This window comes from Drosophila bipectinata, chromosome 2L, assembly GCF_030179905.1.
Source record: "Drosophila bipectinata strain 14024-0381.07 chromosome 2L, DbipHiC1v2, whole genome shotgun sequence".
Classification (NCBI taxonomy): domain Eukaryota; kingdom Metazoa; phylum Arthropoda; class Insecta; order Diptera; family Drosophilidae; genus Drosophila; species Drosophila bipectinata.
Window position 1 is genome coordinate 10547274 of NC_091736.1, and position 15171 is coordinate 10562444.

At 37.1% G+C, this 15171-nt stretch overlaps 2 protein-coding genes across 3 annotated transcripts; one reads left to right on the top strand and one right to left on the bottom strand.

The window, feature by feature from the left end:
• The first annotated feature begins 334 nt into the window (after window positions 1-334).
• On the top strand, window positions 335-6531 carry santa-maria (scavenger receptor acting in neural tissue and majority of rhodopsin is absent). Of its 2 annotated transcripts, none has more exons than XM_017243692.3 (6): window positions 335-665; window positions 3980-4156; window positions 4346-4522; window positions 4586-4714; window positions 4790-5309; window positions 5549-6531. In XM_017243692.3, the coding sequence occupies exons 2-6, from the start codon at window positions 4016-4018 to the stop codon at window positions 6262-6264; spliced, it is 1683 nt and encodes a 560-aa protein (XP_017099181.2). In that variant the 5' UTR covers window positions 335-665; window positions 3980-4015; the 3' UTR covers window positions 6265-6531. The 2 variants fall into 2 exon arrangements, with proteins under 2 accessions (XP_017099181.2, XP_070133211.1); XM_070277110.1 differs by having other exon boundaries at window positions 436-454.
• On the bottom strand, window positions 6515-15044 carry LOC108126921 (alpha-tocopherol transfer protein-like). The gene is made up of 8 exons (XM_043212548.2): window positions 14766-15044; window positions 7873-8132; window positions 7715-7806; window positions 7502-7655; window positions 7318-7443; window positions 7074-7252; window positions 6867-7017; window positions 6515-6810 (listed from the first exon to the last, which is right to left on the bottom strand). Exons 2-8 carry the CDS (start codon window positions 8057-8059, stop codon window positions 6764-6766), a joined length of 936 nt encoding a protein of 311 aa, XP_043068483.1. The 5' UTR covers window positions 8060-8132; window positions 14766-15044; the 3' UTR covers window positions 6515-6763.
• Window positions 15045-15171: the final 127 nt, after the last annotated feature.

The window sequence follows — 15171 nt, forward strand, 5'->3', positions numbered from 1 at the left end:
CTTTTTAGGTATAATATTTTTTTTTTATATTTTTGTCACACTGTTATTTTTGACTTTTCCTGCATACGGATGCACTTCACAGTTTGAAAGTCTGTCGCGCGTTAGTTTAATTCAAAATTCAATGACAAAAGTATGGAAATCTAAAGCGCAAATTAACCCAAACAACCACTCCCGCACACACATGCCGGTAATATTATACATGTAGATATATATGTAAGTATGTTGTGGCATATATGAAGCTCTTCTCAGGCGAATTTCCATGTGCCGCACTTGACTGACATTCATCACATATTCACTTCAGAAGCGTAAGAACAAACGGCGACCGCTCTTCTCTCTCTGTCGCTCCGCTCGCGCCGCACTGCTCTACTCGCCGGTCCGTTTATTCGAGAGTCCGCCGCACAGTCGAAGTCAGGCCGCCGGGCGTAACAGTTCCACTCTACGGAATTTCCAAAAGGTTCCGTAACCAAGTTTCCGGCCACTTTTTTCCAATAAAAGAAATAAATATAAAATATATCCTGCACGTTCTTAAGCACTGTGTCCACATCCCTATCGAATTTCAATTGACTTTGGCAAGGATAACAAAAACAACACAAAAATACAACCGAAAAAAAAAAAATCGGAAAACCGAAACCGTGATTTGTTTCTATTTAAAAAATAAATTTCAAGTGAGTGCCTGCAAAAAAATGTATCTCTAAAAATTTAAAGAAAAGAAAATACGGAAATTTGATTAGAAGTTGAAATGGAATAACTGCTCATATATTTAGTTATTCTTATTACCCATAGGCTTGCTTTAGTTTAATCGCCGGCAGACATCGTAAGATTAAAGACCATTAAAAGAAATCAACTGGTTAAGAATAAAAGCAGTCGTCCGACACTCGAGACTTTCAATAATGTTATTTCTCATTGTGTTTATATTTTCATTGTGTTTGGATTTTCTGTTTGCGGGTATCAGGAGAGATATGGAATGCAAAACAAAGGGCTACCTGGCTAATTCCTTAACCCTTTGTCATTATTTGGCTAAATAAACTGAAAGTATTTTATAATCAAAGGCAAAAGTTGCGTGGCATCGCAGAAAATTGAGCATACGACCTGTTGACCGAAGGCGAGTTCAGATTAATTGAAAATTAATTTATTGACCGTAATTACGGTAGCGTGAGGCTTTAAAACAATACTACAATTCGAAATAATTGAAAAACTTATCTTTAAAAACATTTGTTTTTACTTTACTTCAAAAAAGTCACTTGAAAAAAAAATTACGTATACGACCCATTGACCAGAACGAATTCAAGCTAACGAAGTTTATCTAGTTCTTCTATTAATTGTATAATAGAAGATTGTAATATTGTTTATTGTTTAATTTATTCATCAGTTAAAAGCCATTAAAATATTTTAAAATATTTATTTATATTTTCTTTGAGGATTTTTAAACAAAAGAACATTTAAATACAAATAATTGACTTGACTGCGCACTCATGCTACCTGTTGATTGTCTGAGTAATGGCAACAATGAGAATGCTAAAAATAGGCCGCAGACTAAAAAGCATTCTTAATCCTCAATGAAAACAGCTGTTGGTCTGAAAATTACGTATACGACCTGTTTTCGCAGAGTTCAAGTTGAGGGAAATTGAATTTGTAAAATCACTAATTGCAGTTGTTTGTGCATCATTTTCAAGGAATTCAAACTTTAAGCCACTTAACTTGATTAAAGGGCCTGAGAGGTGACTCAAGTGAAAACCTGTTGATGGCTGATTGACTTTGAGTTTGTTTTAAAATCAAACCTATAGACTTTGTCTGTTTTTATTTGCACATTGCACGCCCCCTAAATGAATTTATTTATAGCTTTTTTGGCTTGTTCTATATTCGTTTCGTATTTCCGCCATTGAAGGTCTGCGCTGGCTGACAATTGCAAAAATGAAATTGCATGCCGATAGCTCATTATCGAAGAAATAGCCTAGGAAAATGCAGATTTCATGGTCCCACAGACTGAGAGAATCTCTTTTTACAAACTGCGTCAAATCTCTGACTTGTGGTTTCAGCTCCGAGACAGATTTTGTGGTTTAAAAAGGGGTCTGCGTAGGTGTTGAGTTGGTTTGACTAAAAAACAAACAGATGAACGGAAATATTAAATTTCAATAACCTATACATAGGTACAAAATGTGACGAAATCAACAAGTGTGTGCCTACACCAACCGTGCACTTTAGTTAATGACTTTACTTGCACTTTTTAGCAAGATTGCTTAACAAATCTCTCTAGATTGCAACATTGTAGGTAACTTGTTATAATCGAGACACAATTCAACAGCTAAATCACTTTCATTTTGGTTTTCATTATCGGAGTTCAGTGTTCTTTAAGGCATTTGCATAGAGAATGCATAAATCGGGCAGTGCATTCATAAAAATGCAAATAAGAAAGATCAACATCTCAGTAATTCATACATACATATAATTCATACCACACGCATGTTTAATTTATTAATAAATGAAACATCTCGGGTAGCAGCCCAGGAAATTTTAAACTTAATTGAAGGCAATTATTCAGTGTCACAGGCTGTGCCACACCAGCATCAGCTTCAGGAATCTCTTCTGTTTGCTCTTGATCTAATTGAATTAGTTGATAAAATGGTATGTGGGATGAATCGCACACTAAGGATGCACCTGTTCCATGTCCAAGTCCATGTCCAGATCAATTAAAAGATTCCCTCAATAGACAATAAAAAGGCGCCGACAAATACTCGACAGCCATTCATCATTCAGAAGACATAATCATATCAATTTTCCAGACACAAAAACTCTACTATATAATATATACTATATATAGAATTGTATTCTCGTGTTCATCGTATTCATGTGCAATAACGGAAAGTGTCAAAGACCCAACCACCATAGCTTCCAGCGGGGTCAATTGATAGACTCAATTATGACGATATATCACGAAGATGGAGCCCACAGTTCGGACAACTGTCCCTACGGTATGATGTATATATTTATACATCAAGTGATGGGAGTGAGATCGGTTCAATAATAATTTTGGCTTTTGGCAAGCGATAAGTGCAGTGCAGTTCAATTTTCAGCAATTATCGTTTGGCTTCCTCATGGGTTTCTTCACCTAGAGGTTCAGAATCCGCTTATCATGTTGGCTACAGTGGATACCCCTCAAAATGCACTCTTTTGTTTTAGTAATTCATAATAATAATCCCTCAGCTTACAACAATCTCTGATCTCTGAGCAATTAAAACACATCATAGCCGGGTGTCGAGCGTAGCTTTGTAATTATCGCCACTGATACGGGAATCGACAATATATATATTTTGGTATATAAGTTTTCCCTGCATCACGAACCCGTTCTACACGGGTGTAAACAACAATTGAAAGTCACGTTTTGCTTAAATTGATTCAATTATATTGATAAAAATACATGCACACCCTATGCTGAAATTTGTCACTCAATAATTGGAGTGCTCCTTGCACTTTTTATTCTGCAATTGTTTACATCGATTCATTGTACGGAAATTTCTTTGTTCTCGATAGCCGTAATCATTAATTTATTTGTATTTGTGTTTAAATTGTAAAATATTGGGTATATATTTTACACGGGTTTTAGGTGGGTAAAGCCTAAAAATAGGCAACATTAAATTAGGGAACTAAAGGTTTTTAAAAGTAATCCTCTGAAACACATTTATTCTTCATTAAATAATAAGATGCATACTTTAAATCATTTTTTTTTAAGATTTTGAATATTTTGGAATAGATTTTATATTCGATTAATTTTTAGAATTTTTGTTTACTTTACCCTGTTGCATTTCCCAATTTGTTTATAAATTGGAAAAACATTCAAGTCCAACTGATCTGCCTTACTTTGGCTTATATTTATCCACCCATCACTTTCGTGTATTTATTGTTAGTGTCATTGATATTTATTAGTCACTCTCCTTGTTCATATATCGTGTTTGTTAATAATAGAACATGCATATCATTACAGAGGCCATTTCACACGGAAAATTGCCCAGCGTGAGCCATGCCCGCACCAAATCGCGCTATGTGGGGCCAAAAAAATAATCGCAAATTAATTATCGGCATATTCGGCTTCTGCCTGGGACTATTTGGCATATTGTGCGGAATGTTCTGGGTGGACCTATTCAATTGGATCATGAAGAAGGTAATTGTGATGACAATGTGTTGGCCAGCTGACAGCTGCATTCGATTAGTGGCTAAAGCCAATTGATGGCCAAGGGCCGAAATGAAAAGAAAAGCCGGCCGCCTCAATTGGCTCGGGTCAGTCGAAGATCGAGAATAACTCGTAGAGATTTTTTATTAATTCCAATTGCGGGGTATTAATCTTCTACAGGAAATGGCTCTGGCACCCAACACACGTGTCTACGACAACTGGAAGAGTCCACCATTGGATCTCAATTTGGATATATATCTGTTCAACTGGACTAACCCAGAGGACTTTGGGAATCTCTCCACGAAACCTATACTGGAACAGGTGGGGCCGTATCGGTTTAACGAAAAACCAGATAAGGTAAGCATTATAGATTTTGTATAAGGTTTTCTTATTATATTTATATTTTAAAAAATATTTAAGGTTGACATTAACTGGCATCCGGATAATGCCTCCGTGACATACCGAAGACGTAGCTATTTCTATTTTGATGCCGAGGGCAGTAATGGCAGTCTGGATGATGAGATTATTACTCTAAATGCAGTAGCATTGGTTAGTTGAAATATTTATAAAATAAATTGATTAAAATTTATTATTGATTATTGATTAATATTATTTAAATTTTAGTCTGCTGCTGCTACGGGAAAACATTGGCCTGGAGTAAAGAAGGCCATGATCGATGTGGGCCTCAAGATGTACGGCGCCGAGATGTCCGTCCAAAAAACGATCGATGAACTCCTCTTTACAGGCTATAGCGACGCCATGATTGACGTGGCCCTAGCCATGCCCATTTTTGGTGACGAGGTGAAGGTTCCATTCGACAAGTTCGGCTGGTTCTACACCCGCAACGGAAGTGCAGATCTCACGGGTGTTTTCAATGTTTTCACGGGTGTCGATGACCTGGCCAAGTTGGGCCAAATGCACTCGTGGAACTACCAGGAAAACACTGGCTTTTTCGATTCCTATTGTGGCATGACCAATGGTTCCGCCGGAGAATTTCAGCCACAGAACTTGAAACCAGGAGACAGTGTCGGATTATTTACGCCCGATATGTGCCGCACTATTCCATTGGATTATGTGGAAACGGTTGATGTTGAAGGGTTAAAAGGATTTAAGTTCTCCGGAGGACCCCGTTCTGTGGATAATGGTGAGTGGAAATAATAATTTATACATAGGTTATAAGTACCTGTTATTAAAACATTTTCTAAGGTAATGAAACCAGTTATAAGGTTTAATAAAAACAGGTTCTCATCTCATAAAAAATAATAATTCTCTGTCTGGGTAATAAATGCCCAGCGTAATTACTTTTTAACTAGTGCCTTAATTAGGGAAAATTAATGAGAATGTTTTGTTTAATACAGTTGATATATATACATTTTTTTTCAGGTACCCTATATCCTGAGAATCTTTGCTATTGTGGCGGAGAATGTGTTCCCTCCGGAGTGATGAACATCAGCGCCTGCCGCTTCGGATCTCCTGTCTTCATGTCCTATCCCCACTTTTTTAACGGCGACCAGTACTTCGTGGACCAGGTGGAAGGTCTGGAGCCCAAGAAAGAGGCTCATGAGTTCTACATGGTGGTGGAGCCTAGCACTGGCATTCCCCTGGAAGTGGCGGCCAGATTCCAGGTCAACATGCTGGTCGAGCCCATTGACGGGATTAGCCTTTACACAGACATTCCCAAGATATTCTTCCCACTGATATGGTTCGAGCAGAAAGTGAGAATCACCCCAGAAATGGCCGATCAATTGAAGCTACTCCCCATTGTCCTGCTCTCTGGGCAAATCTTTGCCGGAGTATGCCTGGCAGTTGGCCTTATTCTACTCTGCTGGGCTCCTGTTCAGCATATGATGTCCTGGTGCAGGAGTCGCAGATACGATCTGAAAACACAATCCAAGTCGAACGGCCAGTACAAGAGCCGGTCTCAGTTCTCCAGCGCCGAGGAGTTAAAGTCGAAGGCTTCTACGCTGGTGTGCGAGAAGAGTGTCAAAGGATCTCCGGACAGTTCTCCGCTCCTAGAAAAAAGCCGAAAGCCTGCCATCATAAAATCGCAGACGGGCGAGAGTGTGGCCACCGCTTCCACAGCCCTGAGTGGACAATAAACACGATTGAGGATTGTCCAGGTTGGAGAAGCACCTCCTATGCCATCTAGATAGTTAAGCCGTCCTAGTGCTTTAGTCTTAGGTCTTAGTTTAAAATGAAGAAACACCCGACTAAATTTCAACCATTCCCTGTGTGCCTATGCCAAAGATGAGACCCACGGGGTCGACTGTATTTTTCGATTTTTGATAAGCTTACGAATACTCCTTATACATTCCCCAATATTATAGATGTGTCTTTGAAATAAAAGCGTTTTGTTGACTTGAAAATTGTGTGTTTTTAACAAATGTTTACATATTTATTATCGCAATAACAATTACACAAAACGATATCATTTTTATTGCCTAGGAAACCCTAATCGAATTCTTTTGATCTTTGTGTGGAATCTTAAATTTAAAGGCAACACTAAGACTTAATTTACGACAATATTTGCAATATCACAAATGACCCAACTTAACGTTCTAAAATACGAATCCAGGAAAGGAGGAAACTGTTGTACTTTTACTTCTTCATTTTGTAGCCCTCTTTGTATCCATAGCTGTCAGCCACTGAAAATTAAGTATTATTTAGTAAATTGCAACAGAAAACTAGTACAATATCTTACGTTCGTAGTCCTTGGAGTAGCACTCAAAGAATTCCCCAAGGAGCTTGCCAGGAGGCAGTTCCCAGGTGGCAGTTCCTCCGTATTTTGGTGGCAAGGCATTGGCATCAATGTGCGAGATCAAAGCTTTGTAGTCCTTGCCGTGGAAGAAGATCTAAAAGAGAACATTATTACTATTTTATTATTTTTTTAAGAAATAGTTTAGCTTACCCTCTTGCGCAACTTTTCACGAATGAATGGTTTGAATATGGCAAAGAGCATATTGAATATATATGAGTTATTCACAATGTGAACTGCTTTTAATCGCATGCAAATGCATTCCTGTACGTAATCCAGCAACATGGCAGCAAACGAAGGTGTAAACTGTGTAATGTGGCTAAGTGGCAAGCCTATAAAGTCAAAAAAGACCCCCATTATAAAGATTATCTATAATCATTTAGTTGTTAATCCATACCCTCCATATCGATGATAACAACGGCACCGCAAATTTGTGAATAAGGCTCCACCATGGAACCCAAAACTGTCAACTGAATACCACGGAACAAATCCGACAAAGGCACCTGAGATGGCTTCCATTTTTCTGGAATTTATCATAAATATTTAATTAAGTTTTAGATTTTGTTTATATTAGAACTTACTTCCAGCCTCGAGCACTAACAAACGACGACCATGCTGATCTCTTTGGGGCAACAAGTTCAAAATATTTGCCTCAAATACATTTCGCAGTTGGGAAGGGATGATATTTTCGCAAGCTACTCCGTATTTCAGTTTCATGTGATAGAAGTTCTTGAGCTAAAAAATAAATTGAACAAAATATAATTAAAATTTGGTAAATTTATTCAACTACTCACCCTTTTCAAGGCACTTTCTGGATAGTAATGGCAAGGACGCAGGAACATCATCATGTACTCATCATCCAGCGGCAGGTTCAGATACTTTTCATCTTTTTTTTAAATGAATAAAAGTTAATTTTTAAGTACAAAATTATATATATCTTAAGCAGACTCACTTTGAAGAAGTTCCCTAAGCTCCTTGATGGCTTTATCCTTGATCTCTGGCAACTCTCTGAGCTCGTCCTGTGCCTTCTTCAATGCCCATTCTGGAGCCTGTTCCTTCTCCATCCGAATCCGAGCTGAACCCAGATCAATGTAGGGTAGTTTCTGTTCATCGTAACTGATGCACTCTGCCTTGCCCATTTTGATAAAATGTGATGTGATCTGATCTGGTCTGTGATCTTTGGTCTACCGTGGAGTTGTTCACCGGTTCAGTCTGCGAACGAGAATAAGATTGTTTTGGTCTGGCTTGAACATTTTGAGTGGTTTGGCAACCATTTCCTCAAAGCGATTGGCACAACTGGGTTACTTCCGCAGCGAAAAGCAAAAGCGGCAACAGTTCAATGCCTTGCTCCAATGGAAACTATCTATGTTTATATAGATATTGATAAATATACATATACACATGACTCAATGCTGATCTTCATTAGCAAAAGCCGCCGCAAAATCGCCACAACGGAAGAAGAGGCCGCCGATCGAACAGGTAATAGTTGATAGATCAAGGGGGTGTTGAAGTTAAAAAAAAATATATATATACATTCAGATATATAGATAAAACTCTAGACAATAGAGCCCAAAACTGGTCGCACAACGTGCGTTCAATGGCTAAAATAAAATTGGTCGATACCCTCACTGCAAAGGTGTTGATAACTCGGTCAGGGTGTTTGCCAAACTTCTTAGATCATAAATCAATATTTATTTTTAAGCTTAAAAGATTGGTGTTCTAAATTCTAGAGGTCTTTCATTAGATAATTTTAAACTTTATTTGTATGCGAGAGCTTCAAAGATTGAAAGAATATATTTATAATTCAATCTAGAAAGGTTTATTTTTGTGAAAATTTTATTGTTGAGTTTATGAACTTGAGCTTAAAGAAAGCTAATAAAAAATCAAAGCGAATTCTCGTAAAAAGGTTTCAGTAAGGGCATGTAAGAGTGTATATATTTAACTTGTTTCCCCTCTAAATGTTTAATTTATGATTTTTTTTCGGCTATTCAATCCCAAACGTGCCCACCCCAATGCCCGGCTCGCAGACGACTTGGCAACACCTTGGCTAGCAAAACAAAAATTGGAAAAAAAAAGTCAAATCCGATGACGTAGCAGTTTGTGAGCTGGCTTGCTGCCCAAATGATTAAATGGCCAAGTGATCTATGCGCCCTGTCACGAAGGACTTGACAATGGCACAGAAAACTGAAGCCAAAGAATCTAGTAGACTGAGCCAAAAAAAAACTAGTGTAGTGCAAATCGTAGACCATAAAAACTGATTTACGACTTCTCTTATGATTCAAAGCAATTAGTAAGTTTTTGATATGACTTGGTTGTGGTCGAAATGAAGGTAAAAGTCAAGGCCAGGCTTAGATCGGTTTATACTTCGTATCAAAGCCGAATACTTTGGACACACTGTAGGCTGACTGAAATACTGAAAAGTATTTTCATTTGCTTTTATGACTCGCTGTGGCTTCCCGAAATTTCGTCAATGAATCTTGGGTAATTTATGCTATTATTTACTTTTGGGCTTTTGTGTTTGAGCTGCTCTTTTAGAGGGGCTCTTGTGGAGTTCAACAGCCCATAAAGATATGCGCATACTAATTTCTTGGTCAATCTTAGCCATGTGTGTTGTAAAATCCAATTAAATAAGATAAACAAATGACAGTGGTAGACCTGGGTGTGACAGGCGAAAAACCAAAAAAAATAAGTGTAATTTTGAGACACTTTTCATGACACCGTTTCCGTGAGCTCTGTATAATTGCCAATTAGCCGCATGCAAAATGTCAGGTAGTTTACGCAAAAAAAGGGTTAATTCCATACTACATATAACTTGCGAAAATAACTCTAAACTTATGAAATTAACATTAGTATAATCTCCATTTACGTTAATTTGTTTATCACAGCTAAACTAAAAAATAAACTCGGTAAGTAAGAGGGCAAAGTTCTACCTTGTAGTACGAAAATAGCAAATAGGTGATAATTGCCAGGAACCCATTTCCGAAGAACATCTTAATAATTTCTGTGGTTTAAGTGCCACTCAGGGAATCTTGGTTTTAAATTAAACCACTTAGGGTAGTCCCAATGTTGTGGAAAATAAACAAACTCTTAATGAATCAGCTTTTTTAGCTCAGGTTTTTGTTTAAAATAGAGCTGACATTCACGTTAATTGAAGTTTTTTACGTTTTTGTATAAACTTCAACTGAGATGAGATGGGTTCAGTTTTTAAAAGGAAAATATTTTTATATAAAAAGCAGTTAAAGTTCGTGGAAATATGACCTTGATTTGTATTTCTTTCTTAAGTTGCACTGGATATATTCGAACTTGATAAAATTTTCTGAAATGTGTCTCAAAACTATATACTCCGTTTGAGAATGAACAAAAAAATATTTTGTCTCAGGATTTTGATGCAGAATATTGAAGAATCGACCCAGAAATCGTTTAAGGTACTCCGCTTGAGAATCGGATAACAATTGGGGAAGATATAGCTATCCTTGTGGGCCATATAGGGGAAAGCCGCATTTTCAAGGGATCCCCGACGAAAAATGGACCAAAAATCTGAAAATTATTTTGTCTCAGGATTTTGATGCAGAATTGTGGCGAATCGATCCAGAAATCGTTTAAGGTACTCCGCTTCAGAATCGGATGAGAATTGGGAAAGTTATAGCCATTCCTGTGGGCCCTATAGGGGAGAACCCCATTTTCGAGGGATCCCATCACGAAAAATGGACAAAAAATCTAAAAATTATTTTGTCTTAGGATTCTGATGCAGAATTGTGGCGAATCGATCCAGAAATCGTTTAAGGTACTCCGCTTGAGAATCGAATAAGAATTGGGAAAGTTATAGCCATCCCTGTGGGCCCTATAGGGGAGAACCCCATTTTCGAGGGATCCCATCACGAAAAATGGACAAAAAATCTAAAAAATATTTTGTCTCAGGATTTTGATGCAGAATTGTGGCGAATCGATCTAGAAATCGTTTAAGGTACTCTTTTTGAGAATCGGATAAGAATTGGGAAAGTTATAGCCATCCCTGTGGGCCCTATAGGGGAAAACCCCATTTTCGAGGGATCCCATCACGAAAAATGGACAAAAACTCTAAAAAATATTTTGTCTCAGGATTTTGATGCAGAATTGTGGCGAATCAATCCAGAAATCGTTTAAGGTACTCCGCTTGAGAATCGGATAACAATTGGAGAAGATATAGCTATCCCTGTGGGCCATATAGGGGAAAGCCGCATTTTCAAGGGATCCCCGACGAAAAATGGACAAAAAATCTGAAAATTATTTTGTCTCAGGATTTTGATGCAGAATTGTGGCGAATCAATCCACAAATCGTTTAAGGTACTCCGCTTGAGAATCGGATGAGGAATGGGGAAGATATAGCTATCCCTGTGGGCCATATAGGGGAAAACCGCATTTTCAAGGGATCCCATCACGAAAAATGGCCAAAAAATCTTAGTTTTATCAAGTTTTACCCATTTTAACATTATGGACTTAAAAGAATTATTTTAAGCGACTTGTTGAGCCAGATATTTTGAAATGTTCGAGATATTTAGGAATATTGTTATCCCTTTCATATTTTAACACCAAAAAAGTAATAACATTATAATTGCTAATCAACAATGGGGTGACGGTAATAAACAAGAACTACTGAAAGGTAAAGTTAATTTATTTTACAGCCGTGCAATCTTTTTCCAATCAAGTACATGTTTACAATTAACTTGTTTATTTTTATAACCGGTAAGATTGTAGTACGATCTTTGCCTTCAAGATGCTTTTTTGAACAAATTAGAGAAGTTTCCACTGGGAAATACTTCGCCAGATGATCAAAGTCTGATGTAAGCAAATAATTACCTCGAAAACGGAGAGATAGCATATCCCACCCAGTAATAGCAGATATTATGTACTCTGAAAGATAATTGCATGCCACTGGGTATTGTATTCACATTGTTTTGGTGAACTTTTGCGGCCTTTCGCCCGGCCCAACTGAATAAAGGCGTATTTTCCAAGATTTCTTAATTTTTTTTTTGCGTTTTGCCGCTTGCAAGCGGAAATAGCAGCCCCCAGATACTGACTGTAATTAGTTGACTTTCAATCTGCATACAGAAATAATACCAGTAGCCAGTCAGTAACTGAGACGTCTGGAAAAAGGCTGATTACTGGTATCGCCGATGCAGAAGAACAAAGAACTTTTGTTTGAAATTCTAATCGGGCTATGCTCATACAATTGGCACTCCTTCGCAAAACAATAAAAACTATAAGATTAGTGAACAATAGAAATAATCCAGAAAACAAACTGTTGTCTAATCAATATAGAGTTAAATTTAAAAACAATCACCAAAACGAGGCAATCGTAAAATTTCAAATGCAGCCAATTCTTTAGAGCCAACATGATATGCATAAATAAACAAGTCGTATGAAAAATGATCAATACCATTAACTAGCCGCCTATTAAATGCAAATAATGGTTTTTTCTCTTATTTTTGCAGTGAATTGTGTTGTCTTGCCGATGACGAAGCAATTGTTTTTATTCAACGTTTTTTTTTTGCCGGGTAGCAAAAATCAAAACGAGTTTAAAACCAGAAACCCCGAAGCTGTAAATACCCTCTGGAAACTATCTTCAATCTCTTTTATAGCCTTTGTCTTAAGCTCGTTGACAGATGCAACGATTAAAGTAAGTCGGGGCTTTGTTTGAAGTAAAAATGCCAGCCAAAAATATCATAAATATTGTTGAACAAAACGTGACAAACTATATCTGTAATTAAGCAAAGTCCGAGGTAAATTATAAGCAACTGACATCAAACTTAATCAACTAAACTCTTTGAAACTGGAGCACTTTGAACAATAGAGATGATCGAGCAAAAATAGAAGATCTGTCAATTTTAACCTAGTTCAATATCAACTCGAGTCTGTCCCTGACTTTTAAATGGGTCAATCCAGTTAATATATAATGTATAAATGGTACAATGTCAGTTCGGATCAAAAACCTAACGCTTATCCCCTGACTGGCATATCAATTAAACTGTCGGGGATAGACAATTTGATTTTTTTATTGTCAATGTACGATACGACAGCAATTAGCCGGTTATAAGGTAATCGATGAAAGTGTTTTAAAACACGAAATGCAAATTAAGTAGATTTTATGGAATCTAAAAATTCCAGTTATGGTAGTTACTTGCTTACAATTGACTTGAAAAAAACAATTGCAATTCTTGTGGAATTTATAAACATTAACTTATGAAATTACAGCCAAAGACAGGAATTCTACGGATCACCCACTGAACCGGCTACTCAAAAAAATAAATATCATTCTAGAGAATCAGGAATAGCCGGTTTCGATTTCTTTCACAATGCCAAAATCAACAGACTCGATCGTACGAGCGGTAGCCATAAAAAATCGCCTTCAGATCCAAGTACGAAACTGAAAACTTCTACTGAATTCAGAAATATGTAAATTTCCAGATTCAATAACGGCTTTATGTCTTTTTTTGCAAGTCTGTTTTTTTTTCGTATCCTTCACTTGACAAAATGTTAACAATTTGAGTAAATTTCAAGCCCCCACGATCGACGAAAAGATGTATAACTAGTTTTGAGTTCACTTACTTTTTCAGTGGCTCTTCGTACTGAAAAAGTATCCACAAGGTCATTTGGTTCTTAAATCCATATATTTTTTATCCAAATACTGCACGAATTCAATGGGTTTATTGGTGAAAAAACCTAAAAAGAGCCATGTTTTTGTGTCATTAGAGAAACTGTTTATGTGTCCAGTGGATCGGTTGAGTGAGGCCTGAAATATTTATGAACTGCGACCATCGAACTTGTGAATCAACAGAAATTAAATCCAGATTGAGGCAGACGAACTTATTCGAATACACCCAAGTGGATGTGAGAAGGCAAGAGTATATGCGTCTATCAATTTGCATTTCAATTGTGTTACATTTACGTGCATTCCAAAGGTGAATAAAAAAAATATATACAGAAATAGGTATATACAGACACATTTACAATTTTATAAACTGCATGAAAAATAATTAAAATGGGTCAGGAGACCATTTTCTTTATAGTCGATCAGCATTTATTGAAACTTTATATAAGGAATTACTCCTTAACTCAACAAATTTTAAAGCCTTGTTACTATTATATTTTACTTTTTATAAATATATCTCCATACCCCAAATATCTTTAAGCTTTTATTAATAAACCAAACATAATCAAAAGGAAATTGCTTGCCAAGCCAAGCTATTATTTTAAATTATTAAACATCAACACCGCTCGATCGAAATGTCTCAATTTCTTCAAATTATTTTGGTTTATTAAACTTTACGAGTTTCCGCTCTCAAGTACATAATACCAGTAATTTTCACACACTTGAAATGTTGTAATAGTATCTTTCCCGCCCGCATCATAGGCCATTTCCACTTAACTGAACAACAAAGACCTAACACCGATATTATCAGCTACCGTTGTGAGATTTAAGAGCTCGTAAGATTATGAATGAATAAGTGTGTGCATTTTTTCTCTTATTTTTGTGGGCTTGGTTTGATTTTTGTGTTTTTGTTGGAATCGAATCGCACGCGCTGTCGAAATGCAGCTAACGTCAGCAGCAGCAACAAACAGCAACACCAGAGGCAACGGCAAGTGGTAATTGTTTTTATGGCCAAAAAGCCAGAGAGCCATATAACTGTCTTGTGGCAAGTAAGCTAGGCTAACACAGACACTTGGACGGAGGCAGAAAGTGTGTCAACGTAGCTGCGCATGCGCACTTCCAAAAGGCAAAAACCGAAATACAAATCCAAGACAACAATGGCCAAAATCTTTACCCCCAGATGGCTTTCTATAAAGCATAATGTTAACGCAACTTACCGCAAAACAAAAAAATCGTAATTTTCTTTTCCGTTTTTTTTTTGGCAAGCTAAAATAAAAAGATTTCACGTTTCACTGTAAGTACAACTTTTGCAATTGGCCAAAAAAGGCAAGGAGGTGGTGTACCGAAGAGGGGGTATGCTATCTATTTTGCGGGCAGGACGCGGCAATATAACGCAGGTGCGATTCGAAACGGCAGGTGAGTGACAACAGCGGCGACGTCCAAATAGCAACGCGGCCAAAACAACTCTGAGATTGTAAATCGCTCTCCAGCGCTTGTTATTAATTATCTGGCCAACTCAAGCTTGACAAAAAAAACTGCAAACACAAACTGAAAACAAAAATAGAGAGAAACGAAATAAAAGCTCTCCCTGAAGGTCTTAACCAGCACTACATTATAAGCTTT